Raw genomic sequence first — 27,709 nt, forward strand, 5'->3', positions numbered from 1 at the left:
AGGCATCATTCATTCATTAGCAAAAACTTCCTGAGTGTTTATTATGTGCTAGGAACCATTCCAGGCCTCAGGAACATAGTAATTAACAAAGGTGGGGCCAGATTGTGTGGGGCCTGAAATTCAAACAATCTGAAGAGACTTCTTTAAGGAAAAGAGTACAAAATTGCAAATATAAAATTAAATATGGAGAGTATCCAAGATGGTGGAGTAGGAAGACCCTGAGCTCACCTCCTCTTATAGGCACAACAAAACAACTATTACAGAGCAGTTATTGGTGAGAAAGACCAGAAGACTAGCAGAAAAGATCTTCTATAACTAAAGATATAATGAAAGAACCACAAGATGGGTAGGAGGGTGAAGTTATATTGTAGTCAAGACTCATACCCCAAGTTGGCTAACTCACAAATGGAAGGATGATTACAGTTGCATAGGTTCTCCCCAAGGAACAAGGGGTCTGAGCCCTGCCCTGTTTTGTGTTCCCAAGACAGGGGGTCCTGCACTGGGAAGACAAGCCCCTAGAATGTTTGGCTTAAAGTCCAGCAGGGCTTACTTTCAGGAGACCCAGAGGGCTGTGAGAAATAGACTCCACTCTTAAAGGGTACACACAAAATTTCGCATGCTCAGGGACTTAGGACAGAAACAGTAATTTGGAAGAAGCCTGGGTCAGGCCCAGCTGTTGACCCTTGAGAGGCAAAGAGGCAGGAGGCAACTAGAGCTCACCCTGAGGACATAGACACTGGTGACAGCCAATTTGGGGAGCTCGTTCCACCATGAGGACACTGGTATTTTTAAGTGCCAATTTGGAGTCTCCTTCAAACTTATTAGCACGAAGACCCTGCCCTCCCAACCACTTTATTGACACCAGTCCTAGGATGCTTCAGGACAGACAGCTAGCTGGGCAGGGAAACACAGCCTTACCCACCAGCAGCCCAGCTGCCTTAATACCCCCTGAGGCCACAGCTGCCCCAGGACCCAGCCATACCCACGATCCAGCCATACCCACCAAGGGCCCAGGAACCTGACCCTGCTTAGCAGAGGTTAACAACCAATTCTGGAATCCCCAAGACCCTGCAGACAGAGACCTTGGGACTATGTTCCACCCACCAGTGGGTCAGCACTAGAGCAGAAACCAGCCTCACCCACTAGTGGGCAGCCATCAGCCCCAGGAACTACTGAGCCCCAGTCCTGCCCACCAGCAGGCTAATAGACCCACTCCCAATCTAAACTCACACACAGACTTAAATTAAGGGATAGAAAGATGTATTCCATGAAAATGGAAATGAAAACAAAGCCAGGTTAGTAATATTTATATCAGAAAAAATAGACTTTAAAACAAAGACTCTAATAAGAGAGAATAAGGACATCGCATGATATCTAAGGGGTCAATCCAAGAAGATAAAATAATCACACACCCACACACACCCAACATAGGGACACCTAAATAGATAAAGCAAACATTAACAGACAAAAAGGGAAAACCTGACAATAACACAATAATAGTGGAGGACTTTAGCTCCCCACTTACATCAATAGACCCATCATTCCAGACAGAAAATCAATAAGAAAAAAAATCCTGTGTCACCATAAGTGACCCAATATATAAATATTAGATGTTCTGAATAGGTATATATAGAACAATCCCTACAAAAGCAGCAGAATTACACATTCTTTTCAAGTACATGTGGAACATTCTCCAGGATAGAACACATACCAGCCCACAAAATAAATCTCACTAAATAAGAAAATTGAAATCAGGAGTTCCCATTGTGGCTCAGTGGTTAACGAATCCGACTAGAAACCATGAGATTGTGGGTTTGATCCCTGGCCTCACTCAGTGGGTTGAGGACCTGGCGTTGCCATGAGCTGTGGTGTAGGTCGCCGATGTGGCTCGCATTGCTGTGGCTCTGGTGTAGGCCGGCAGCTACAGCTCTGATTAGACCCCTAGCCTGGGAACTTCCATATGCCATGGGAGTGGCCCTAGAAAAGGCAAAAAGACAAAAAAAAAAAAAGAAAGAAAAAAGAAAATTGAAATCATATCCAGCATCTTTCCAACCATAACACTATGAGACTAGAAACCAACTACAGGGAAAAAAACCTGCAAAAAGCATAAACATGTGGAAGCTAAGAAATATGCTACTACACATTCCAATTGCTTACTCCTAAACTATAATAAAAATATTATATTATTATTATTACTATGTATTGCAGATAATGGATGGAGAGACAGAGTTCTTCTTGTATTTAAGAGAGAGTGACTTGATATTGGGTTCAAGCAAATCTAAGTTTGAATTCCTGCTTCATCACCTATTAGCCATGCCAGAGGCTACTAACTACTCAAGTGTTAATTGCCAACTTATATTTTAATAGAATACCCTATGTTTTACCAGAGCACATGGATGCCCAGCTATAGGCTATATTTCCCAGCCTCCTTTGCAGCTAGATGTGGCCATGCATCTAAGTTCAGATTAGTGGGATGTGAGCAGGAATGATTTCCACAATTTCTGGATCATCTCCTTTAAGAGAAAGCTACTTGCCCTGTATATTTTCTTTCCTCTTCCCTCAGGCTCAAACTCTGGCCATACAGAAGATGGCAGGAGCAATATAAAGGGAATCTGAGTCCCAGAATGACCTCACAGATTAAAACTGCTCCAGTAACCTGGAATGCTCATGTTAAGGATATTAAGACACAAACATTAATTTAATCAAGTCACTGTCTTTTCTGGTCTTTCCATTACAGCAGTTCAGAAATACATTTGTTCAGAGTCCTTGATGTTTAGCCCCTCTGAATAACAGCTTCTTCTTATATAAACAAGATAATGTCTATATCACATCCTTATTGTGAAGACTATTGAGAAAATACATGGGAGATCCAGAACCTGACAGGTGAAAGGTGCGTGCTAAATATTTTTCATCTTCCCTTTAACCATTTAACATGGGTTTCATGTACCTTTCCAATGAATCTAGAGAGTACAGAGACTGCCAAACAGCTGAAAAACTGTCAGAGACAGTTAAGAAAAATGAGAATACAGAGAAATTTGTTTCAAATTTAAAAACGCAAGGAAAAAAAAACTGAAAAAAAAAAAAAAACCCTAATGAAACAGAGATAAATAACTTAGCAGAAAAAGAGTTCAAAGCATTAGTAATAGGAACACTAATTGAACATAGGAAAAGATAGATGAACAGAGTGAGAATTTTAACAAGGAACTAGAAAATATTAAAAAATTCCAGTCAGAGCTGAAGATTACAATAACTGAAATGAAAAACACACTAGAAGGAATTAAAGACAGAGTAGGTGCTCATAAGCAATTCAAAAGAGTAATGGAAATCACGAAATCAGAATGGAAAAAAATTAAAAACGAGGTCACTTTAGAACAACATCAGGTGTACATTATAGGGTCTCAGAAAGAGAAGAGAGAGAAAAAGTTGTCAAAAATGTATTTGATAGAATTAGGCTGAAAACATCCCAAAGCCGAAGAAAGAAACAGATTTCCAGGTATATAAAGTCCCAAAAAAGATGAACCTAAAGAGACCCACACCAAGAAATATTGTAATTCAAACGGCAAATATTAAAGAGAGAATTTTAAAGGAAGCAAAAACAAACAAACCAACAAACAGACCCATGAAGAGTCATATATAAGGGAATCCCCATAACGCTATCAGCTAATTTTCCTCTGGAAATTTTGAAAGCCAGAAGGGAGAGGCATGATATATTTAAAGTGATGAAAGAGAAAAACTAAAACCTAGGATACTCTGCCCATCAAGGTTATATTAAGGATTGAAGGAGAGAGAAAGTACTTCTCACACAAGAGATGCCTGCATAGAGCTACTGCCCTAAGAAAAGCCCAAGGCAGAAAGAAAGGTGTAGGCATCTAGTGTGAGGTCTCAGAGTCTCAAAGACTGCAGCCCAGACCACAGTCAAAGTTGCCCCGCAAGCCCATCCCTGAGGAGGAGCTGTCGGGGTTCCTGAAGCAGTTTGAGGGAGAGACAAAGAAGGAACCGCGTGAGGAAGGACTGCCCAGGGACGGCACAGGGAGTAACAGCCATCAGCATCGCCAACCGGGATCGAAGCTAGAGAGCGCAGGAAGCAGAGGAGAGGTGACACGCATGCTGTTCAGGGTGGGTGAGAACTGACTTCCCCGGAGGCCTGGAAGAAGCAGCAGCAGAGACTCCAGGACTTGGCTCTTTGTTTCCAGAAGTTGAGGGGCCTCCGGGCCAGTTTGGGGGGAAAATGTAATGCTGAGTTGGACTCTGTTCCATTCTTGGGCACCGTTTTGTTCCCTGTTCTACACAACCAGAAGGACGCTTCACACGTGTTAAAAACCTCCCAGTAGAGCACTCACTTTGAATTGGCTGCTAACTTTATGAAATCTTTTGTGGTTTCTTGCTTGGTAATTTCTATGGGGTGAAAATGTGTAATTGCTGAGACTAACGAGTGAAAATCAACACACAAATAGGGGTTCTTGGAAGTTCCTTTGTGGTGCAGTGGGTTAAGGATCAGGCGTCCCCACAGCTGTGGCTCACAGCTGCAGCTCACAGCTGCAGCACGGGCTAGATCCCTGGCCCAGGAACTTCCACATGCTGTGGGTGTGGCCAGAAAAAATAAAACAAACCGCAAGCACTTCTTTATAAATGCTCATGTGTGCAGATTATTTACCTGCTGAAACAGCTCCATCTCGGAAGAATAATATATCTTCCAAAAGTTAGGTCAAGGGAAGGGACAGTGTAAACCAGGGGTTGGCAAACTCTTTCTATAAAAGGTCAGAGAGTAAATATTTTCGAGTTTGCAGGCCATTTGGCTCAGTAAATGAGACAAACAATGCCAAGAAGGCTTAGATTTTTCTTTTAGTTGACTACAGTCATAAAATATGCTCCTTCTGCTGATTATAAAAATTTCTTTTCTTTTCTTTTTTTTTTTTTTTTTTTTTTTTTTTTTTTTTGTCTTTTTGTCTTTTTAGGTCCGCTCCTGTGGCACATGGAGGTTCCCAGGCTAGGTAGGGGTCTAATCGGAGCCGTAGCCACCGTAGTGAAGGGCTTTACTCCACTTTCACTCACCAAATTATTTGTGGATTAAATGCTAATGAAAATGAAGACTAGGTGGCAAAACAAAGTGCCATGGGGAGTCAGGCTTTGATATGGTTTGTCCGTTTCCCTAACCCCCTGCTCTAGCTACTATTTCTAATCTTTTTAAGTGTGAGACCCTTGTGTCTTCTTTTCCCCTGATACCTCACCTAACTCAGCCAAGTATTATATATTTTAAAAATGGGCTTAAAGTCAAAATGACTTTGAGATTGTGCTATAGAAATCCATGTTGCGCCCCCCCCCCCCCAGCAATGCCTAGATTCTATAGTATTAAACTGGGCATGGGGAACCTTTAGGGCATTTGATAGTTTCCATCCTGTACAGCAATTGAGAACCAGCTATTGGCAAAGCTGTGGCCTCCATTCAATGTCTTAAGCAAAAAACAAAAACAAAAGTAGAACATCACACCTGTCAGAATGGGTATCATCAAAAAAAACACAGAAAATGTGTCCATCCACAGATGAATGGATAAAGAAGAAGTGGTATATATACATACAAATATATACATACACACACACAGCAAATTAATACTGCTCAGCCATAAAAGAGAATGAAATTTTGCTACTTGCAGCCACATGGATGGACTTGGAGGGTATTGTACTAAGTGAAATAAGTCAGAGAAAGCCAAATACTGTATGATATCATTTATATGTAGAATCTAAAAAAATACAACAAACTAGTGAATATAACAAAAAAGAAGCAGAGTCATTATAGAGACCAAACTAGTGATTACCAGTGGGGAGAAGGAAGAAGGAAGGGCAGCATGGGGGTAAGGGAATAAGAGACACACACTATTAGGTAGAAAACAAGCTGCAAGGATATATCGTACAACACAGGGACTATAGCCAATATTGTACAATAACTAAAAATGGAATATAATCTTTAAAAATTGTGAATCACCATATGGTGCACCTGTAACTTAGGTAATATGGTATAGCAACTATACGTCAATTAAGAAAAACGAAACAGGAGGCGTCATGGCGCAATGGTTAACGAATCCGACTGGGAACCATGAGGTTGTGGGTTCAATCCCTGGCCTTGCTCAGTCAGTTAAGGATCTGGTGTGTCTGTGAGCTATGGTGTAGATTGCAGATGCGGCTCACATCCTGCGTTGTTGTGGCTCTGGTGTAGGTCGGTGGCTACAGCTCCGATTAGACCCCCTGGCCTGGGAACCTCCACATGCCACAGGAGCAGCCCTAGAAAAGGCAAAAAGACAAAAAATAAATAAATTTAAAAAATAAATTTAAAAAAAAAAGAAAGAAAAACAAAACAAGACAAAACAAAAACCAAGAAGGAAAGTCTCTTTTTTAAGAAAGCATCCTGGAAGTTCCTGTTATGGCTCAGCAGTAACAAACCCAACTATTACCCATGAGGATGTGGGTTGGATCCCTTGCCCCACTCAGTGGGTTAAGGATCCCGCATTGCTGTGAGCAGTGGTGTAGGTTGCAGACAGAGCTCGAATTTGGTGTTGCTGTGGCAGTAGTGTAGGCTGGCACCTGCAGCTCTGATTTGACCCCTAATCTGGGAATGTCTATATACTACATGTGGGGCCCTAGAAAAAAAAGAAAGAAAGCAAGCATCCTGCTTACCACTAATCTAACTGTCCTCACGTGGTGGTTCTAATCTAATCTAGCAGTGTGGGTAGTTCTAATCCTAATTTTTGTTATGTTCCTTCTGCTATCTCAAGAAAGTAAAGCAGCCCTTCATTGGGGCTTCAGAGCCTGTCAGGGAAAGAAGCACTTTATTCACTTTGTTCCAGAATCTTCAAGAAGAGCTCATTTGTCAATCTTCTCTAGCAAAACAAAGACAAAAATATGTAACTCTGAAAATTTAGTGAATAAAAAATTACCTGAATTAGTTCATTGTTTTCAAGCAGGGCTATACAGGTAATCTGGCCTAAATTGCCCTTAAAAAATTCTAATCTCAAGTTTCTCCCTCCCCAATATTAGAAACCTCTTTCCTCAGAACCCAGGTTATCCTAGAATCAAAGAGATTAATACCCACCCCAAAGACCACACTCCCATTTCATTTACTCTTTCTCCTGTGCATAAGAAAGATGGATCTTGGGGTACGACCATGAATCAAAGTGGAAACTGGAAAATCAGCCACAATCTGAGTTACCTCTTTTCTAGAGTAAATCAACTGAGTCCTTGGTACAGATAGGAAGCTGGCACATGTTTTTCTTCACCTCGATAAATCAAGAATACACAAAAGAGTTTGCTTTCATCAGGAGGTAAAGCAAGTTCCAAGGGCCCTTTCTTTCCTTTTTTTTTTTTTTTTTTTTTTTTTTGTCTTTTTAGGACTGCACCTGGGGCATATGGAAATTACCAGGCTAGAGTTTGAATCGGAGCTGTAACTACAGGCCTATATCACAGCCACAGCAACGTGGGATCTGAGCCACTTCTGCAAACTGTACCACAGCTCACAGCAATGCCAGATCCTTAACCCACTGAGCGAGGCCAAGGATCGAATCCATGTCTCCATACATGCATGTTCATTACTGCTGATCCACAAGAGGAACTCCCCAAGGGCCCTTTCTTAAGATTATAAACTGATAGGTCATTTTCATGTAGTAGACAGAGCAATCAGCTGTGAATCCCAGCCATGCTGCTTATGCATGTGCTGTTGGTTCTTGAGCCCTTGCTCTTACCTAGAGCAGCACTAGAGCAAAGAGGTTAGACGCAAGGAGCCAGGAGTCAGACTGCCTGGGTTCAAACCATCATTTAATAGAAAGAGCTGGCATTTGCTATGTAGCCTGGTGATGGAACTTAGCACCAATAACCATGGAACAATCTGCCAGGGTACATCTACTCCTGTGATACCACATAAAAGATACAGTGTCTTCTGTAACAGAGTCATGCCAAGGTGTTTAACTTTTGAATCCAAAAGCCTCTGACTCCGTGTCGAGTTTACAGGAAATACCGGACATTGAACTACAGCATTAGGGGGAGAAAAGCATTCACAGCTCTTCTGTTAACTTGAAAAAATCAAAGTCATGGGGGCAAAAAGTCAAGGAACCTAAGCAGTACAGTGTGTGAAATGTATAAAAGTCTTGGTCATTTAAGTCTCTGATCTTGAATGTGGATTCAGTGTTAGTTAGTGTGAGGGAAGCTTCTTTGTGAATGTCTTATTTATGTAGGGATGACATGTTGTGAAGTCTGCAACATTAACCTGATTCGACCAAATATACGCAGAGACAAACAGATAAAACAAATATAGCAGAATATTCCCAATTGTGGAAGCTTAGTGGTGAATGTATTGATGTATGTCACACTCTTCCTTCAACCTTTCTATCAGTCTGAAAGCTTTCAAAGTAAAGATTTGAGGGGGAAAAAGATAGTTTCCACAGCTCTTACTAATACATTTACCAATACGCCTGCCTCTGCATCCATGTCCTATGTCTTCCCTCTGGTTTTTGTGATGGAAGTTTTATTTTGCTCTGTACAGCCAATATCTCCAATGTGTACTGGAGCTCATCACTTTTACTGACCTGAGGACATGATGACAGCCATGTTCCCTTCTCTGTCTCACAATAAAACGTGGCCCTACATACCTTTATATCTACTATTGCATTTCATTGCTCCACTACCCTTTATAGAAAAACTCAATTCTATTTCATAACTACTTATTGAGTAACTACCTTGTACAGGGAATATAGTAAAAAAAGAAAAAAAAAAGATAAAAGCACTTCTCTCATCTTTTAGTTGGTGAAGACAGATAATAACCAGAATAAGTGAACAAAGGATGTTGTATGTAAGAGGGACCTAAGAGACAAGGAGAAAATAAAGCTAAGTAGGAGGGGTGGAGTGTATGTATGCAGACGTGTCCAGGGTTGCTAATAACCTATAAGGAGACGTGTCCAGATAGAGCCTTGTACCAAGGCACATGGCTTGGTAAGCGGAGCCTGAGCTAGATTTCAGACGTTACTTTATTCCTCGTGACCAGATGCCTGTGTAGAATAAATATCTTATACAACCATATGGGGTGGGACCGTGGAGATTTTGCAATTTAAATAGGGTGGCTTTGCAAATACCTTAGATTTTCCTATAGTTAGAAGAGGAAGCTGTTGTTGAACAAGAGTCATGTGATCTGACTCAATGGTGATGCTTTTAGCATCACTTTGGCTACTGGGTTGAGAATAGACTGTAGTGAGACAAAGGTGGAAGCAGGGAAACCAGATAGGAAAATAATCTAGGGAAGAGAGGATGATGTCACAGATGAGATGTTTGTGGTGACGGTGGTGTGTAGTGGTCCGATTCTAGACATATATTTTAACAGACTTAAAAGGACCTGCTGAGCGCATGGATATGGAGTATACAAGAAAGAGTGGAATCAACAATGGCTCCAGGGTTTGGGGGCTGAGCAATCAGGGGGATAGGCTTTTGATGATCTGAGATGGAGAAGATTATGGGTAGACCATAGTTTGGGAGGAAGATCAGGAGTTTGACTTCAGGTATGAAATTTTAGCTGCCTATTAGAATCCAAGTGGAGATGGATATAGAAATCTAGAGTTCATGTGTCTCAAAGAGTTTCAAGTCTCCTTGAAAGAGTTGTCTGTAGTCATTGTTACCACATCTTTCGCCCTTGTTCTTCTGTGAACTTGGGGTATATTAAGAAATACACTTGGGGAGTTCCTGTTGTGGCGCAACGGAAATGAATCTAACTAGGAACCATGAAGTTGCGGGTTTGATCCTTGGCCTCGTTCAGTGGGTTAAGGATCTGGCGTTGCCCTGATCTGTGGTGTAGGTCACAGACGTGGCTTGGATCTGGCGTTGCTGTGGCTGTGGTGTAGTCTCATTAGACCCCTAGCCTGGGAACCTCCATACGCTGCTGGTGCGGCCCTAAAAGGACAAAAAGACCACCACCACAACAACAAAATACACTTGGTCTTTGTGCCCAGGTTCTGACACAAACTTCAAACCTTGGAATTTTCTGAGTGGTAGCAGTGTCTTTTGTCCTTCATGAGGACCCCCTTTTGAGCTTATGCTAATGATGTAACTTGCCAGGGGTGCCCTTAGGTAGCCTTGAGATGGGGCCGCTTGTGTCACCCACATGATTAGAGGGTTAGAGCTTTCAGCCCCACCCACTGACCTCTGAGAAGGGGGAAGGAGGGTGCCGCAGATGAAACTCTATTGAAAAACTCTTGTAGTAAATCAACTATAGTGGGAAAAATAAAAATCATTAAAAAAAAGAACTGAAAGAAGATTAAAAAAAAAACCTCTTGTGAACAAGATTTGATGAGCTTCTGGGTTGGTGAACACATGCACACGCTGGGGGGCAGGGGTGCACCCTGGGTTCATGGGGACAAAAGGCTCCTTTGTCTGGGACTTTTCAGATCTCACCTTATGTACTTCATCTCTCAGTTAATCTGTATCCTTTATAAAATCCCTTATAATAAATTGGTAAACCTACGTAAATGTTTCTCTGAGTTCTTTGAGCAGCCCTAACAAACTAATCAAACCCAAGTTGGGGACTGTGGGAACCTCCAGCCCATAGCTGGTTGGTCAAAAGCACAGGTGACAACCTGGACCCGTAATTGGCATCTGAAGTGGGAGAGGGAGTGCAATTTTGTGGGGCTACGTGCTTAATTTGTGTGATCTGATGCTATCTCACAGATAAATCACATCAGGACACATAGTCGAGTATCCTCTGAGAACTGGAGAACTGTTTGGTGGCACTGGAAAAAAACATATTGGAGAACCCATTCCAGGCTTTTGTCCCCTACCACTCCTCTGATACTGGGAGGTCACTGTTGACATCCCATTGCTCAACCTAGTGATCAATTCTCTTCACATCCAAAGAAAACTATTCCAGTCACAGGAAAATTTGAAGTCTTTACAAAGTCATTTTATTGGATTCATTTGACACAGGAAGTCGTTATCTCCTTTTTTGAAAAAAATGTAACTGATCCTCCTCCTTTTCTTTCCTTTTCATTCCTCACTGGACACTCCTTCCATCTGCCTCCTTGGCTGGTTTTTCTTCATTTCCCCATTGCAGATAGTGGGGTAGAGGGTCCTAGAGCTCAGTCCTTCGACTTGTCTCTTTATATAAACTTTCCCGACAGTCTTATCCAGTCTGAAGTTTATATCTCCCATGCAGATTTCTCCTCCAGACTCGTCTCGTGACAGCTGAACATCTCTACATGGATGTCTAATAGTGAATTCAAGTTTATGGGTCCAGAACCAAACGCCTCCACCCCTTACTGTCCTGTGGTCTTCCACTTCAACAACAGCAACTACATTTTCCTAGTGACTCAGGTCCAAACCCTGGTGTTATTCTTTTATTTTTATTTTTTATTTTTTTGTCTTTTTGCTATTCCTTTGGGCCACTCCCGCGGCATATGGAGGTTCCCAGGCTAGGGGTCGAATCGGAGCTGTAGCCACTGGCCTACGCCAGAGCCACAGCAACGCAGGATCCGAGCCGCGTCTGCAACCTACACCACAGCTCACGGCAACGCTGGATCGTTAACCCACTGAGCAAGGGCAGGGATCGAACCTGCAACCTCATGGTTCCTAGTCGGATTCGTTAACCACTGCGCCACGACGGGAACTCCGCTGGTGTTATTCTTGACTCTCTTTTTTTCTCACACCCATATCCAGTATATCAGAAACGCTCTCAGCTTTACCTCCAAACACATATGTAATTTGCACCTACCGCTAACATTCTGGTTCAAGAACATCATCCATTGTCTTAATGAAAGAACTCATCTCTTAATTGCTTCCTTTCTTCTGTACTTCCTTTTGCATAGTCTAGTCTATTTTCTATAAGGTAGCCAGAAAGATCCTTTTAAACATAAGTTAAATCCTGCCATCCATTTATTCAAAACTTTCCAAAGTCTTTCCCATCATTCAGAGCAAAAGCCCAAGTTCTTCTGATGGCAAAATTGATTTTGCCATTCCTCCCCCACCAACCTGTCTTCCTACCACTCCCCACCTACAGTCACCATAGCCTTTCTGCTTTTCTTGATGACACTAAGTGTGCTTTCCTCGAGGCTTTTGCACTTGCATTTACCTCTTCTTAAAACTCTGGTCTCGTGGACAGGTACTTACATGTCTTATTCCCGCACTGTCTTCAGATCTCTGCTAAAATGTCACCTTATCAGAAGGTTTTCCCTATCTGCTCCATGTAAACCCTTCCCCCAGCCATCACTCCCTCTTGCTCTTGGCTAGGCAAATAAGACGAATGTACTTATGTGTGAATCACACTGGATAGAGACAAATAAATAAGTACATTTGTCTTATTTTATTCTCTGGAATGGAAGGTCATGAAGGCAGGATGCTGTCTTTGTTTTTTTGCTTTTACTATCGAATCCCCAACACCCAGGAAATTGGCCAGCTTATAGTCAGTTCTCTCTAACTAAGAATGAAGAATGAGAAGTTCCGCTTGTGGCTCAGCAGGTTAAGGACCCAGTGTTGTCTCTGTGGGTTCTATCTCTGGCCTGGCTCAGTGGGTTAAGGATCTGGCATTGCTGCAAGCTGTGGTGTAGATCCCAGCTGTGGCTCGGATCTGGTATTGCCATGGCTGTGTCATAGGCCACAGCTGTAGCTCCAATTTGGCTGCTGGCCTGGGAATTTCCATATGCCACAGGTGCAGCCATTAAAACAAACAAACAAAAAAAAGAATGAAGAATGATGGGGGTATGTATCCAAACATCAGAACATGATAGTGGAGATGGGTGGCAGCCGTGGCAGCCAGCCTCAAAATGGCTCCCAAAGAGCCCTGCCTCTGGTCTTCCTGCTCTGTATGAGCCCCTCCCTGAGTGAGTGGAGCTGGCTGACCTGTGTAACCAACGGCAGCAATAACAATATGATTTCCCAGGATAGGTTCTAAAAGATATTGTGGCTTCCATGTGGCCCACTCTCTTGAATTGCTTGGGTATAAGAAGACAAGGTTGTGTCATGAAGACTCAAGAAGGCTGCAGACAGGCCCACGTAGGAAGGAACTGAGGTGACTGTAAACAAGCAGCACCACTTGAAAGGGAACTATCTTGAGTGGAAGCTCTCTTAGGAGCAGATCTAGAACCCTAGTCAGGCTTTCAGGTGACCGCAGCCCTGGCTAACATCTTGACTAGAACTTTGAGAGAATGCAGGCCCAAATCCCTTGACTCTGCTGCTCCTAATTCCTCACTCACAGAAACTATGAGATAATATGTTTATTGTTGCTCTAGGCCACTGCATTTGGGGATGATCTATCAGCCATGACATCTTTGCCTCTTCTTCTTAGAACTTGTATTTGTTTTCCTTCTGCCTAAAACTCCATTCCCTCTGATAGTTGCATGTCTTAATCTCCTACTTCAAGTCTCTGTAAAACATCATGCTATGCAGTTATGCAGCAATGTAACAATGGGTAACAAATATAGAATGTTTTGGAGATATCCAGAAGTAGATGCCAGAGGATTTAGCAACTGCTTGGATAGGAAGGAAAAGAGAGAGAGGAAGGAGTCAAAATGATTCTCAAATTATTGGCTTGTATAACTAGTGGTGCTATTTCCAGATTTAGGGAAACACTTTTGGGACAGAGGTTATAAACTCAGTTTTAAACCTGCTGAATCTGTAATGTCATAAGAAATATCCAAATGAATCCATGTTCAAGCATGTAGGCAGATATACCATTTGCAACACGGAAGAGAAATCTGGGCTGGAAATAAAGACCTTAGAATCAGGGCCAGTTCTATAATTTGCAGGGCCTGGTGCAAGATGCAAATGCAGGATATCTTGTTCAGAGAGACTTCAAGGTCCATCAGCTGCTTGGTTCTCCCCACCCCCAACAATTAGTAGGAGTAACAGACCATGCTCTGGTTAAAGGTAGGGAAGTTGAGCCAGGTCTTCCCTGGCCTCTATTCTATAAACCACATTGGAGGGATACCTCCAAGAGACTGCAACATCCATGCTAGGATGCACTTGCACAGGGGATGAGTAAGAGCCTCATCCCTACCCAGATGCCCACTGGGTGCACTGCGGTGCTGACGTTCCAGGACAGCTATTGCCCTGCCCTTCCCTAGGACGCATGACCCTGACCTTCCTTGTGCCTGTTGCCCAGGTCCCCCTGGTCCTGGGTAGGGTGAGGAGGAGAGTGGACAGGGCTGAGAGGCCAGAAAATGAAGGGAGCTGGCAGCTGCACCTATCCCAGGGAGGTACAGAGGTGACAGGAGACATGTCCCATACCCTCACTAGACTTCACTTACAAAATAAAAAACCAAAGATGTTATTAAGAATTTCAATTTCATATTTTTCAAGAGTATGGAAATATATATAGACATATATACACACATATGTTTATATATATTTATATAACATGTTTCATATATATTTATTATGTATATATACATACATCTGAGTCACTTTGCTGTACAGCAGAAGTTAACACAACATTGTAAATCAACTATACTTAAATAAATAAAAAAAAAAAAGAATTTCAGGCTGGCAGTCACAGAGCATTAAGACCTCAAGCCTAAGCCTCTCTGAGTGCAAGGCCCTGTGCCCATGAATCTAGCCTTGCTTGGGAATATATTAAAGTTAGAAGACTGAATGAGTTAAGCAGGGAAAGATAAGAAGAAAAGAGGCCCAAGGATGGAAGCCAGAGAAGCACCAATTTAAGGGTCGGGCAGAGAAGTCAGGCGGTTCTGTGTCCAGACAAGTGTTCTAATTAATCAGAAGACCAATGAGGGAGAAAATATTTGGCCCATGATCCCCGACTTGGAAAGCTTTGCAAACCCTCTAACCTGGCCACAGATTGTTAGGCACATTTTATTTCATAAACTATTCATGATATAGATGATCATTTTTCTTTTTTTTCTTTTTTTGCCTTTCTGTCTTTTGGGGGCCACACCTGTGGCATATGGAGGTTCCCAGGCTGGGGGTTCAATTGGAGCTGTAGCTGCCAGCCTATGCCAGAGTCACAGCAACTTGGGATCCGAGTCATGTCTGCGACCCACACCACAGCTCATGGCAATGCCAGATCCTTAACCCACTGAGCAAGGTCAGGGATCGAACCTGCAACCTCATGGAGGACAGTCAGGTTTGTTAACTGCGGCTGAGCCATGACAGGAACTCTAGACAATAATTTTTCAGAGTCAAGGGTGTGGTTCTTACCTAGGCCTATTACATTGATTATTTTTGAAGCATGTCTTACTCAGGTGGAAAAAAAATAATCCATTACAGGAAATAAAATGGATTAAATGAAAGAATGGGATTTACTAATAATAGACTTACAGCTAACTAAAGTAAATAATTCATTTCTCTTCTAGCAACAGTCACCTGTACATATAAGGCCAGCAGTGTCTCTCTGCAACATTTATCAAGCAAGAAAAATGTAAACTCTAAAATCTGTGAAGAACTTCAAATGACTCATTGAAACCTGTTGCAAATGCAAACACAAGAATTTTCTAACTAATTTATCTTGAGCAAAGTCTTAGGCCCTAAGAACCAGGCAATTTGGTGAGAGGACTATGGCAGGAAGTTGATAAGAATTTAAGAGCTTAGAATTGATGGGGTGCAAAGTGATTTTTTAAAAACAGATTTAGAAATGTCTCTAGAAGAGGTTTAGAAAGTGGCTAGGAACACAGATTCTAGAATAAGCTGCTTGGGTTTGAATCCCAACTCTGCCACTTACTGTGTGTGTGTGATTTGGGGCAAGTTATTCAGTCACCCTGTGTCTGAGTAAATGTGTGGTAACAACTCCTAGGGTCATTGTGAGAATTTAATGACCACATGTAAAACCTTTAGAATTGTGCCTAACACATAAAAATTACCATATGCATTTGTCAAATGAAAATCATGAAAACTAATCATGTAACCAACATTCCTCTGGAATTTGTTTTAGTAGGCTCCATAAGCATTGGGAACAGAATTAAAAAAAAATCTTTTCCACTTCTCAACTTTTTCTTTACCCTCCCATCTTTTATTTTTCCCCTCTTCTCTTCAGAGTACTGTATTGACTTTTCTTTATATTAAAAATAATTTTTTTCAAAAGGTTCTTTAAGAAGTAATTATAGTGTTTCCTGGATATTTTCTTTTTTGTGGGTTTTTTTTCATTTTTTTATACATCAATTAATTTGTGCAGGAGGGCTTCAGTTAATCACTAATTTAATAATTCTGGATATTTTCTTAATAATTTGCTGTTTTATAATGCATATTCATAGCTGTTTTCCCACTGCCACTTACAGGTGGGCTCAATGTTTCATATGAAAATGTTTTCACATGGGGAGTTCCTGTTGTGACACATCAGAAACAAATTCAGCTAGTTTCCGTGAGGATGCAGGTTAGATCCCTGGCCTTGCTCAATGGGTTAAGGATCCCGCTTGCTGTGGCTGTTTCATTTCATATGAAATTTCATATGAAGACATCAGAAATAAGTATATAGGAGAATAAGATGCACAGTAGATTTAGTGTTAGCTCAATGTTTATTCTAATTATCATGATAATGCTGGTACTTAAATGGGAAAAAGTTTCAATAAGTGTTAGGGGGACAATGAATACACAAGGATTTGGGTTACACCTTCCAGCCCTTTCGAGAAGTCAGAAATCGTCCCACCTGAATTCACCAGCTGCTTGGAAGAAAATTCTGCAGATGCACAAACCCAGGAATCTGCAGTTCAAACTACCCCATGTGTCTTAAAAGCAGAAATCCCTTTGTATTTGTCATGTTGAGCCCTTTGGTCTTCAGGAAAGCATTCTTACGCTCTCTGCCTCAACGTTATTTCAGCACCTTATTTCTTCTGCTTATAATAGTTTTCCACACTGCTTTAGAGTTTACACCGAACCATCGGGGAGGTCCTCACTTCCTTTGCCTTTATGTGACGCCAAGGTTCAAGCTTTCAAAGTCCCAATACGCTGCATGCTGGGTGATCATCTTCCGACCACTCCCTGTGCGCTCCAGCGTGCGGGGGTAGGGGGCGCTTCTCCCTCCTCCTAACCTCACTTTAGGCGGAAATCCTCTTGCCTTTTGTAAACAAGCATTTTTAGATCTCGCTCTTTGGGTCATTTTTCTTCCGTTGTTTATTATCTACGAGTTTGGCCTCTTTTCCCTGTAATCTCCCTCTCCCCATTCCCCTCCGGAAGGCACATCCCCCCACCTAGAGTCAGAGTAATTGATACTTTAAGATCCTCTACTAGCTTCACGTTCCCTTTAAACACATCCAAACGTGCTCGCCTTCAGGGTGCTTTCCTTGAGCTGCAGCTGCGTCTTTCCCCTCTTAGATAGATGTCAAAGCAAACAAGCCCCAGGACGTGCCCATATATGACCTTGGAACAGAAAGCTGCCTCGTTTGGGGCAACCGAGAACCCTGTCCACTCCCACCCTCGCGTGCTCTCGCCACCCCCTTCGGCTAGTTCACTCGCGTGCACAACGCGGACGCCAGCTACTCCCTCCCTTCTCCTGACTTCCTTCTAAGAGCCTAGTAAACCTGGGAAGTTCAATCATTCCGCAGCAAACCTCGGTGCTCACTGGGCATGCTCAGTGGCCGGCCCGGCTCGGTGGCCGGAGGTTGCCTTGGGCGCAGGGCTCGGGTCGGCTGCCTCCTGGTCTCGGCTTCCCGGAGCGCGGGCTGAGCACCGAGGCTCCTGAGTCCGAAACGAGACTCGCCCCGCCGTCCTCGCCCGGGCGCCAGCCCCGCCAGAGCGCCGTCGTTCGGGACCCCGGGAACCCCCAACTTCGCGCCAAGTTCCGAGCCTCCTTCGGGGAGAGGCATGCAAATGATGACCAGGGACGTTCTACTTGAAAGGGAGCTGGAGGACGACGACGACGAGGATGGGGATATCGGTGAGCTAGGGGTCCTTAGGGTGGGCCAACTTGGGGCCCTGCGTCCGCACCCGAAAGCGCGAGCCGACGCGGGAGGAAGTCCGGGACCGCGCGTGGGCGCCGCACCCTTGGCGGTGGAGGTTGGCGGGAACCCTCGGCCGCTCGGGGGAGCTCGGGCTCGGGAGCACCGGGAGGTGGAAGCCCGCGCGCCGCACTCCCGGGGCCGCAATGCGGCCGCCGCGCTCCGCGGGTCGGCTGCTTCCCTGCTCAGCTCGCGGCGGGCAGGCAGCCCCCGGGAAAGCAGAGGAGGGGCGGGGCACGCGCGGGTCCGCGGGTCACTTGCGAGAAACCCTGCGAGGGTCGCGGTCCCTGAACAGTCGCCGGAGATAGGGAGACGCCCCCCGCGCGCGCGGAAGTCTTGACTGAGAACAACAACTTTTGGGTCATTTCCTCCGGCTCGAACCGGCGCTGGGGATTCCGAAGAGCTGGCGCGGGCGGCGAGCCGTGGGCGGTGTTGGGATGGGCGCCCGGGTTGGGAGAGCCGGGGTGTGACCCGCCAGAATCCTCCGAAGGTGGCAGCGGACGCGGGACTTTGGGTCAGAGGGTTGGGGCTGGGAGGGGCGGCCGAGAACTGATTTGTGGCCGGGATCCTTTTTTCGTCAGCTGCGCCCGCCCGCGGGGGAAGTGATGGGAGGAGGAAGCCCTTGGGCAGGGTGGATCGCTGGGCTTTTCCTACAGTCCAGAGGACCAGGGGCCTAGGGGCAAGCCTGGGGCGCCCCATTTCTAGTTTAAAATTGCTCACAAGTAGTGGAAGGGAAGGAGGGAGAGCCCTTTAAGAGTCAACAAACAAAAGGGGTGGGAGGAGGCGAGGAAGATGCGAGCAATCGAAGGAGAGGAGGAGAAAGTCAGGTCCCTAAAGAGAACACTGTCAGGGAATGATGACTTAATGAGTCCCTCCAGAAGACTGGCAATTAAATTACCAGGCAGTCTCCGACTCAGTTTCCTGGACGCCGAATTAGTTTAAATAACATAACAGTTCCTTCTCATGTACTAATGCTCTTCTCTAATATATGCTTTACTAATACGTTCTAATATATTCTCTAATGACTTTAAAAGTAACTTAATTTTAGGAGTTAGATGTGATTTTTCGTTCACATTTTAGATACCACTCATTTATTTTTCAGTTTTTTCCAGCTCTAATGAGATATATAATTGACATATAACAAGGTGTAAGTTTAAGGTGTACAACATGTTGATTTGACACATTTATATGTTGCAAAATGATTACCTCCATGGAGTTAGCTAGCAACCTCCATCATGTGGCTTAATTTCTTTTTTTGTGGTGAGGACACTTAAGAGCTTCTCTTCTAGCGACTTTAAAGTATATGATACAATGTTATTAACTTCAATCACTTTCTGTATGTTAGATCTCCAGAACTTACTCATCTTATAACTAGAAGTGTACCCTTTCGACCAATATCTCCTCACCCCACGCCTTCTCCTGTTTTTGTGAGCTCACCTTTTTTATATTTCACTTGTAAGTGATAGCACAGAAGTGTTTGCCTTTCTCTGTCTTTTTTTTTTTTTACTTATCATAATGCTCTCAAGTTTCACCCCTGTTGTTGCAAGCAGCAGAATTTCCTTCTTTCTCATGGCTGAATAATACTCCTGTGTGTGTAACTACTTCATCTCTGTCCATTCATGTGTACACAGACGATGCCTTTTTGTATCTTGGCTATTGGAGGCACTGCTCATTTAAATCCAAAAACGAATGGAAGGAATTACATATACTCCATGGTTCAGCTTTACCTTTCATTCACTTGAGAAAAATTTATTAGGTATCCATCCTTATGGAGGGAACAAGTAGTAGTATTTTTTTTTTTTTTTTATAGGAGAGAAGACTGAAACTCACATGTTGATCTGCTTAGCCTCTTACACAGCTAATTAAGATTCAGACCCAGGTTTTCTGACTTGCAAGCCCTGTGCAGATTGATTCCCTTTCCACCTGGTCACTCCAGCTGTCAGATAATATATAATGCTACTATTTAGCAGCATGTAATAGTAAATCATGATTACATAAAAACAGAGATCATGGGAACAAACTTTTAAAAGTTAGAATAGAATGAGCACAATCTGTTTCATAGGAAGACACTCTGGTCTATTATGGTGTGGTATCACCACTGAGAGTTGTAAATAAATAAAGGTAAAAACCCAAATGGAAACTGAAGCAAGCAAGAGACTCTGAGCTTTGTTCCACTGGACCATCATTAGATCTCAATTTAGACAGAAAACTAACTTGGTCTAGTCTGTATTTACCTGATGGTTGTATCAAATCAAGCAGTATAGTTATATTTAAAAAAGTAAACCTCTCTACTCCTTGATCCTGCTCTCCATCGTCTACTGACATTAATACTTTAGTGGGTATAGGGGTCAAGTCAGCCTCTTTTTATGTCATCAACAAATATCATCAGGTCTCAGCAGTTTGGGGTTGTTATTTAAATTTAATGTGGGTCACAGTGCTTTTATATCAAGAGAAGATGTTTACCATGCCAATGGAAAAGTTACATCATTGTAAAATAATAAGCCTTTTTAGAGGTTCTTGGAACCTTTGATACAGCCTTTTACAATTTCCAACTATGAGAGAGGAGACTGGTGATGTGAAGATTATAGTTTTAACTTCTGCATCTAGTTTTGTAATACAGGGCCATGTTCAAGCCATTGGCTAACAGATTTCTCCTGGTATTTGATTGTCACTGCTAAGTTTTATAATTTAAAAGCCACGCAGGTACTGATGGTTTCTGTGAACTTTCTCTATAGTCATTAACTTAGTAACTCAGAGCAGGAGAGTTATTTTGACATACGTTTCTCAGTTAAACATCTATAATGAGTTAATTTGCAAGAGACAAAAAGAAAAACTATTTAAACTAGATGTAGTCCCTGGTGATACCATAGAAATATTTTATAAACATAAATGGAAGTGTGCCCTCCAGTAGACTGGGATTTGGGCTGCTTTTTTAAAAAAATTAAAAACATTTTTTTTTTACCAGTGGGTTTCTGCTTACTTTTGATACACCGTTTAGTATTTTAAGTATAAGGGCTGCTTCCTTGTTTGGCATGAACCAATCTAGACAATCAAAGATGTGGGTGTCTTTTCCGTATTCCCTTATCTCACAGCCACCAGAAATTGTGCTCTAGGGTTTGTGAAAGAGGCAACCTAGCGGCATGAGAATTTTTTTTTTTTTTTTTTTTTTTTTTGCAAAAGGCCCCTTGACTTTCTAAATCAGTTTCAACAGCCAACCATAGATGTTACATCCAGGCAGTAGTGGTAGGAAATATTTGGCTCTTGGTTTACTGCACTGGTGCTAGTGGAGATCACATGTCAAGGCAAGTTCTGTGTGCAGAAGAGAGTCCTTAGCTGCCTTGCCTCCAGGAGCACCCCCCCCCCCATTAATCAAGGAATTGAATTCAGTGTCTCTTCTTGTTAATGTGGAAAGTGATAGAAATATCTTTTATAGCCAGAATATAGATATTTAGTAGGCTGTTTTGTTTCTTGCATTTTCATGGTTCAGACTTGGCTGAGGGAAGAAAAGTGTTCTCAAAAAAAGAAAGGCGTTATCAGGAGCAAGTCAGATAGTTCAGGCAAAAAGGTTTTTTGTTTGTTTGTTTAGAAGGTTTAGTTTGGGTAAACTAAAAAAAAAAAAGCACAACCTAAAGTTATGTTTTATTCAGGACCTTACTGAGGACTATGGCCTGGAAGCCAGCTTCTCAGCTGGCTTTGAGGGGCTGTTTCAAAGAGGTAAGGGAAGAGTCAGGATGTACAGGAGTTTTGGGCAGGAGAAAAAAAAAAAAAAAAAAAAAAACCCCAGCCATTTCAAGTTAATGATTTTAGTGCATTCCTGTGTATGGGAAAATGCAAGAATCGAGGCTTTTTCAACTCATTCCTTTGATACACATCTTAACAATCTTGGAGTATCCTGTTTTTCTCCATCCTGAATTCCCTTCAGGGTGCTCCACTGAGGTGTCTGCAGTGGTTGATGGCTTTATGGCACCATCATCCTTCATTTGCTGAAATGGCAAGTGCCATTTTTTTTCCCCCAACCACTTTGGCATACCAGTCTGCTTATGGTAGAGTTTACTCTCTGATTCCCCACAGCTAATGGCCTCATCATTGGGGTGGAGGATGGGTGGGCAGAGACCCATTACCTCTGAGAGATAATGGTCCAGCTGTAGCTCCCAAGTACCTTCTTTGGCTCCTTTTCTTTCTGCTGTTACATTTTTATATAGACTTACCTTCCCACACTCTTTCATATCCCTTCACTGCTGATTTTATGTTTAATCACTTGCAAATCTGCTCTTAGCACCAGTTTTGCTTTGTCAACATTAATTGAGTAGGAGGACCCTGGTGGCTCATCAGATTAAAGATCTGGTGTTGTTACTGCTGGGGCTCAGGTTCGATCCCTTCCACATGCTATGGGCATGGTCAAAGCAACAACATTAATTGAGCAAACCTTCTGAGCTAAGTGCAGGATTAAGTGCTGTGCTGGGTACTGGAAGACTAAAAGGGTGTAATATACATACCTTGGCCACAAAGAGGTGGCTTCCGTGGTACCAGTACTTGCAGTATCATTGAGGTAGATACACAACCATTGAGGAGGATGGGAGATAGCTTCATAGAAGAGACTGTTGGGCCACGTATTGTAGAGCCAGGCTGGCATAGAGGGCAGGAGAGTCTGGAGTTCCAAGTAGTTGCCTGTGGTGGAAGGGAGCAGTCACATGGCTGGGAAGGCAGTGAGATGTGGCACCATGAAGAATCCTTGCACGTTTTAAGCATTTTGGATTGTACCCTGTAGGCAGTCTGTAGCTCCTAAAAGATTATAAGGAAAGGAGCAATAGGATCAAATGTGCTTTTGGAAAGATCTCCTTGGTAGTGCTTTTGGGAAATGGGTTGGAGAGGGGACATGGTCAGGGTAAGCTATCTGGTTGTCAGGTCAGAACTGGCCTGCAGGGGCCATGGGAATAGAGAGGAGTGGGTCTGAGAGCTTGTAGAAGAGGCAGCATCTATAAGGTCTCAGAGGCTGAAGGCTTCCAGCAGGCAGAGAGGCGTCCAAGATGACTCTTGGACTTGAGCTGAATGATTAGGTGGAAGGCAGTGGCAGGAGGAGGAGAGCAGGTGTTCAGGAGGGGAGGATTTTGTATTGTTCCAGCAAGCCTTAGACTTTCCTCCTCGGCTTTTGCTCCGATCATTCCTCTCCCCTCCCCCAATACTAGACTATCCTCCTCAGCAGCTCCACCTCCTTCCAAATCCGTCACAAAATCAAAGCTATTCTTGATCCCTTTAGCCCAAAGTGCCCACCAATGAATGCTCATATCCCTTATGTTTCTGTTCCACACAATTAGCATTCGCCTTGTATTTCTGTTGTTCATTATCGTTGCATTATTTACCTCCACAACTGGAAGGTAAATTTCTCGAAGACTGAAACGTAATGCTTAGTGGTTTATGTGGCCCTCGTGGCTTTTTCTTCTTTGGCACTTTGAGACTCCCTCAGTCATCTGTTATAAAAATATTGATTGTACCCTCTCTTCCAGGCACTCTGCTAGGTGCCGTGGTCCTTGACCTCCAGTACCTTGCTATCTAGGAAGGAGATGGGGAAGAGATAGTTGCAGTCATCTGTGATTCCTGCTATAATCAAGATGTGTACCAGGGTCAGCAGTGGTACCAAGGACAAAACATGTAACCTTACTTAGGGCAACCCAGGATGGCTCTACATGGGCAGCGCCTGTGCCAGCCCTTGGAGGAATGAAAAGTAGGTGAGGGAAGGGGGCTAAAACAGTGGAGTGTCCATAGTTCCTAAATGCATCATGACTTCTCATCAAATAAACTTTTTAAAAAAAAACTTACACTGGAGTATAGTTGATTTACAGTGTTGTGAGTTTCAGGTGTACAGCAGAGTGATTCAGTCGTGCATATATATATCCATTCTTTTTCTGATTTTTTTCTCATATGCAGAATATTGAGTTCCCTTGCCATTTAGTGAGTCCTTGTTGATTATCTGTTTTGATGTAGGAGTGTGTATATGTTAATCTCAAACTCCTAATTTATACCCACTACCACCACCTTTTCCCTTTGGTCACCATACATTTGTTTTTTATGTGTGTGAGTCTATTTCTCTTTCACAAGTAAGTTCATATGTATCATTTTCTTAGATACCACATGCAAGCCATATCATAGGCTGTTTGCCTTTGACTTCACTTAGTATGATAATCTTTAGGTCCATCCATGTTGCTTCAAATGGCATTCTTTCATTCCTTTTTATGGCTGAATAATACTCCATTGCATATATGTACCCTATTTTCTTTATCCATTCCTCTGTTGATTGGATATTTAGGTTGCTTCCATGTCATGGCTGTGTTAAGTAGTGCTGCTATGAACATTGGGGTGCATGTATGTTTTTGAATTGCTATTTTCTAGACATATGCCCAGGAGTTGGATTGCTAGATCATATGATGGTTCTATTTTTAGTTTTTTAAGGAACCTCCATAGTGTTCTCCATACTGGCTGTACCAAAATTATATTCCCACCAACAGTGTAGGAGGATTCCCTTTTCTCCACACCTTCTCAGCATTTATTTCAACAAATAAACCTTGATGCTGTCCTTGCCTTACTTGCTATGACAAGGGGTTTTTATGTATATGGTGTGTGTGTGTGTTTTCTCTATCAGGAGAATGACTGCTAAAAAGCAAAACAGAGCAAACTATTCTTGAAGTCTTTCTCTTTGAGCCTAGTCAGTCTTTTTCATGAACCTTTTGTTATTTCCAGTTTAAAATCCATAGTCATGATTTATCTTCCATGTCCTAACACTCAAATAATTGCTTTCCAAAAATCTCCTCTTAGAAGTCTCATTGTTCTTTGGCCCTGACACAAACACAGCTCTAAAAAAGAAAAAGAGTTCTACACACAGACACACACACACACACACACACACACACACACACACACACCAACATCCACACCCTTTTTTCCCCTCAAGGGGTGGCAACAATCAGATACTTTGATTGCTGTACATTTATTTATTTTTCTTTTAGAGACCAAGAAATTTAGACTAAAAGCTCCCATGAAGAGTTCCCTCAGAGATACTATTTAAATTCTGACATTCTTGGGGGAGAAGATTATAGTATGTTGTTAAGAATCCCACAGTCTAGCTTTAAGTTAAAGGATGGTCTTGAACTCTCAAAGTGTTATTCATAGCAAGTTAGATTAAAATCATTGTATTTTGTAGACATTTCCACTCAAGCTAATACTTAGGTTTTCTTCTGCTATACCTAGCAGTTTGTGTGGTTTTTTTTTGGTTTTTTTTTTTTTTTTTTTTTTTGTATTCTAGCCAATCCAGTGCACCTTAGCAAAAATCTTGGAGTCTTGGAGAAGTGCTATCTTATTTACCTTTGTACCCAACAGCTTGTGTATCTTAATGCTTTTCTCAGGGTCCCAAACATTTGTTAAGGGACTCTTTTTTTTTTTTTTTAGATGATAATGGGAAGCTTTGTCTCCTATAGATTTAAGCTGCTTGATCTGCTTTTGATACAAGTCACTCAGGGATGGGTGTGTGCAAAAAATCAGTAGTTTTAGAACACCAAAAAACCCCATCCTTTCCAGTTACCCTCAACCAAGGAAATGTACCTCTTGACTGATTGGTAATGCCTGTGTAAATATAGAAGTTGTGAGAATTTAATACAGTCAAGTGATTGTCTAATGTCCTTTAGTTTTGTCTTGCTTTTTAAAATGCAACTAAAATTAATTAGCATCCATCCCAAGAAGCAGCCAGTTTAAAGAATACTAGACGAAAATGTCGACATAGAAAATTTTGGACGCGTACCAAAGACCAATCCAAATACTATTCAGTCCCAAATCAGATGGAACATTTGCATAGAAGACAAGTTGAAAGGTTAATAGGCAACTCTCTCTGCCATGGTATTTATTACTGCCCTGGCTATGTGTCTGAATACTAATTGAAAGAACTTTTCTGCAGTAAGTTATTCAGCAGCCGAAAATACAAATGAAAGAAAATGTATTCTTTTGTCAGGTCCAGATGTTGCTTTTATATTTAATGCTTTCAATCTAGGACACTGCAACTCTGCTATTTCCCACATTATTTAAAAGTACAAGTACTTGAAATTGGGGGAAAAGGGATATTAGTCATTAAAATTCTCTTTTCTATAATTTTTATTTTAACTTTGGCAGAACTTTAGCTAAAGGTCAAAGTCATGTAAATAGATGTTCCTTCACAAAATGCAATTATGCAAATTATAGGCTTGTTTTATATAAACTAAGATTGTGTTTACATATTGATTTTTTTTTTTATTTCTTCAGACATTCTATCTAGACATTTGAGAAGTAATCATTGGCTTGTCACACACAAGATGATGGTTAGCTTTTCTTGTGGCATCACATAGACACAACCTTAAGCGTGTTTTTAAAATTTTTTTCTGATTTGTGAAAAGTTTTTTTTTTTAGGGCCAGACTCGTGGCATATGGATGTTCCCAGGCTAGGGGTTGAATCAGAGCTACACCTGCAGGCCTGGCTACAGCCACAGCAATACCAGATCCAAGTTGAGTCTGCGACCTACACCACAGCTCACTGTAACTCTGGATCCCTGACCCACTGAGCAAAACCAGGGATTGAACCCACATCCTCATGGATACTAGTCAGATTTGTTTCTACTGCGCCATGACTGGAACTCCTGATTTGTGAAAAGTTTTAAAGAAAATTATTCCCCACTAAATTCGAAGCACAAATAATACACCCTCCCAGCATATCAATGTTTTGTTACAATTTATGATTTTAAACAGGTTGTCTTCTTTTGTTGCATAATCTTTATTTCTTTCAACTGTTATTTATTAAAAAGCCCTGAAAGACCAAGCTGTAAAACATAAGAGTCTTTATTCCTAAAGCAAAAAAAGAAAAACCAAGAAAGAAAACACAAGACAGGCTTGTCTCTGAGTAATACAAATAGTAAAGAAACAGAGTGTAAGTCCACCGATCTTAGGTGTTACTTAGGAAAAGTAGGAGATTTTAAAAGACAGAGCTTCATGGGTTCTTTGGGGGAAAGTTAATCCCTAAAGAGGACATTAAAAAAAAAAAAAAAAAAAAAAAAGAAGAGCTTGAAAGAGGCAGAGTCTTGATGAGAGGAGGAGCCAGGCTTGCTGTCAGAATACCTAAATTGGCTTTGGCACCTAGAATCTATCACCTAGGGCAAGTTTCTTGGCTTCTCGGCAGGGTTGCTAGGAAGATGCAAAGTGGCAGGAACACTTTTTTTCACTCACTGCCTGAGTGGTAGTTATAATATCACCATCATAATGAATTCTTTTATTTAAAAGGAGTCCTGGGAACACTGCTCTTTACCTCAGAGAGCCTAAGTCCTTCCCTGGCTGGCTGTTTGGTGTTGCTTTGTATCACACTGTGCATGCAGGAACTGCCCACAGAGACTCCAGTCAAGGGTGATCATGACTGTGGCTGTGCTGCGTTCACATGACCTTAAAGATAAAAGAGTTGAAGAACAACTTGTGGTTTCTGCAGAGATGGTTGCTGTGTGTGTGTTTCCTATACTCCGCCAGATCCGCAGGCAGAATGACAAGGGTCTTCAGATTCCAGGAAGCCTGTTTCAGGGGGAATTTCTTTCAGGGAGTCATAGCAAGAGGTTCCCATGGCAGACAGTTAGTAGGCTCCTGATAAATGGCTCATAAATATAGGAATTGTATCTCCATGGTGGGTAGTACCTGTGGCTTATCCTTTCCTCCCGATTGCTGTCAGGCCGTTCAAACCAGATGTCTATGTCCCCATGTGTCACCATATGATCGTATGCATGAGAAGTGAGGAATAATACTTTTAAGAAAGAA

At 42.3% G+C, this 27,709-nt stretch overlaps 1 protein-coding gene across 6 annotated transcripts in view; it reads left to right on the plus strand.

Annotated features, from left to right (window-relative positions):
• The window catches only part of ANO6 (anoctamin 6), a 368,316-nt gene that overhangs the window by 116,564 nt on the left and 224,043 nt on the right, over positions 1–27,709 (plus strand). For 5 of the 6 annotated variants that reach the window (XR_014804019.1, XR_014804020.1, XR_014804021.1 and 2 more), the window contains exon 1: positions 17,535–17,838. The exons of the other annotated variant lie outside the window; for it this stretch is intronic. Coding sequence is in view for 2 of the 5 variants with exons in the window: in XM_005655713.4 (XP_005655770.3) it covers positions 17,766–17,838 (73 nt within the window). In the remaining 3 variants the exon portion in view is untranslated. Of the gene's footprint in view, positions 1–17,534; positions 17,839–27,709 lie in introns of those variants that run through there. 6 annotated transcript variants of the gene reach the window in all.

This window comes from Sus scrofa, chromosome 5 (genome assembly GCF_054392235.1).
Source record: "Sus scrofa isolate SSC_HxYL_T2T_F1_AM1 chromosome 5, Sscrofa_HxYL_maternal_Yorkshire_Landrace_v2.0, whole genome shotgun sequence".
Lineage (NCBI taxonomy): Eukaryota > Metazoa > Chordata > Mammalia > Artiodactyla > Suidae > Sus > Sus scrofa.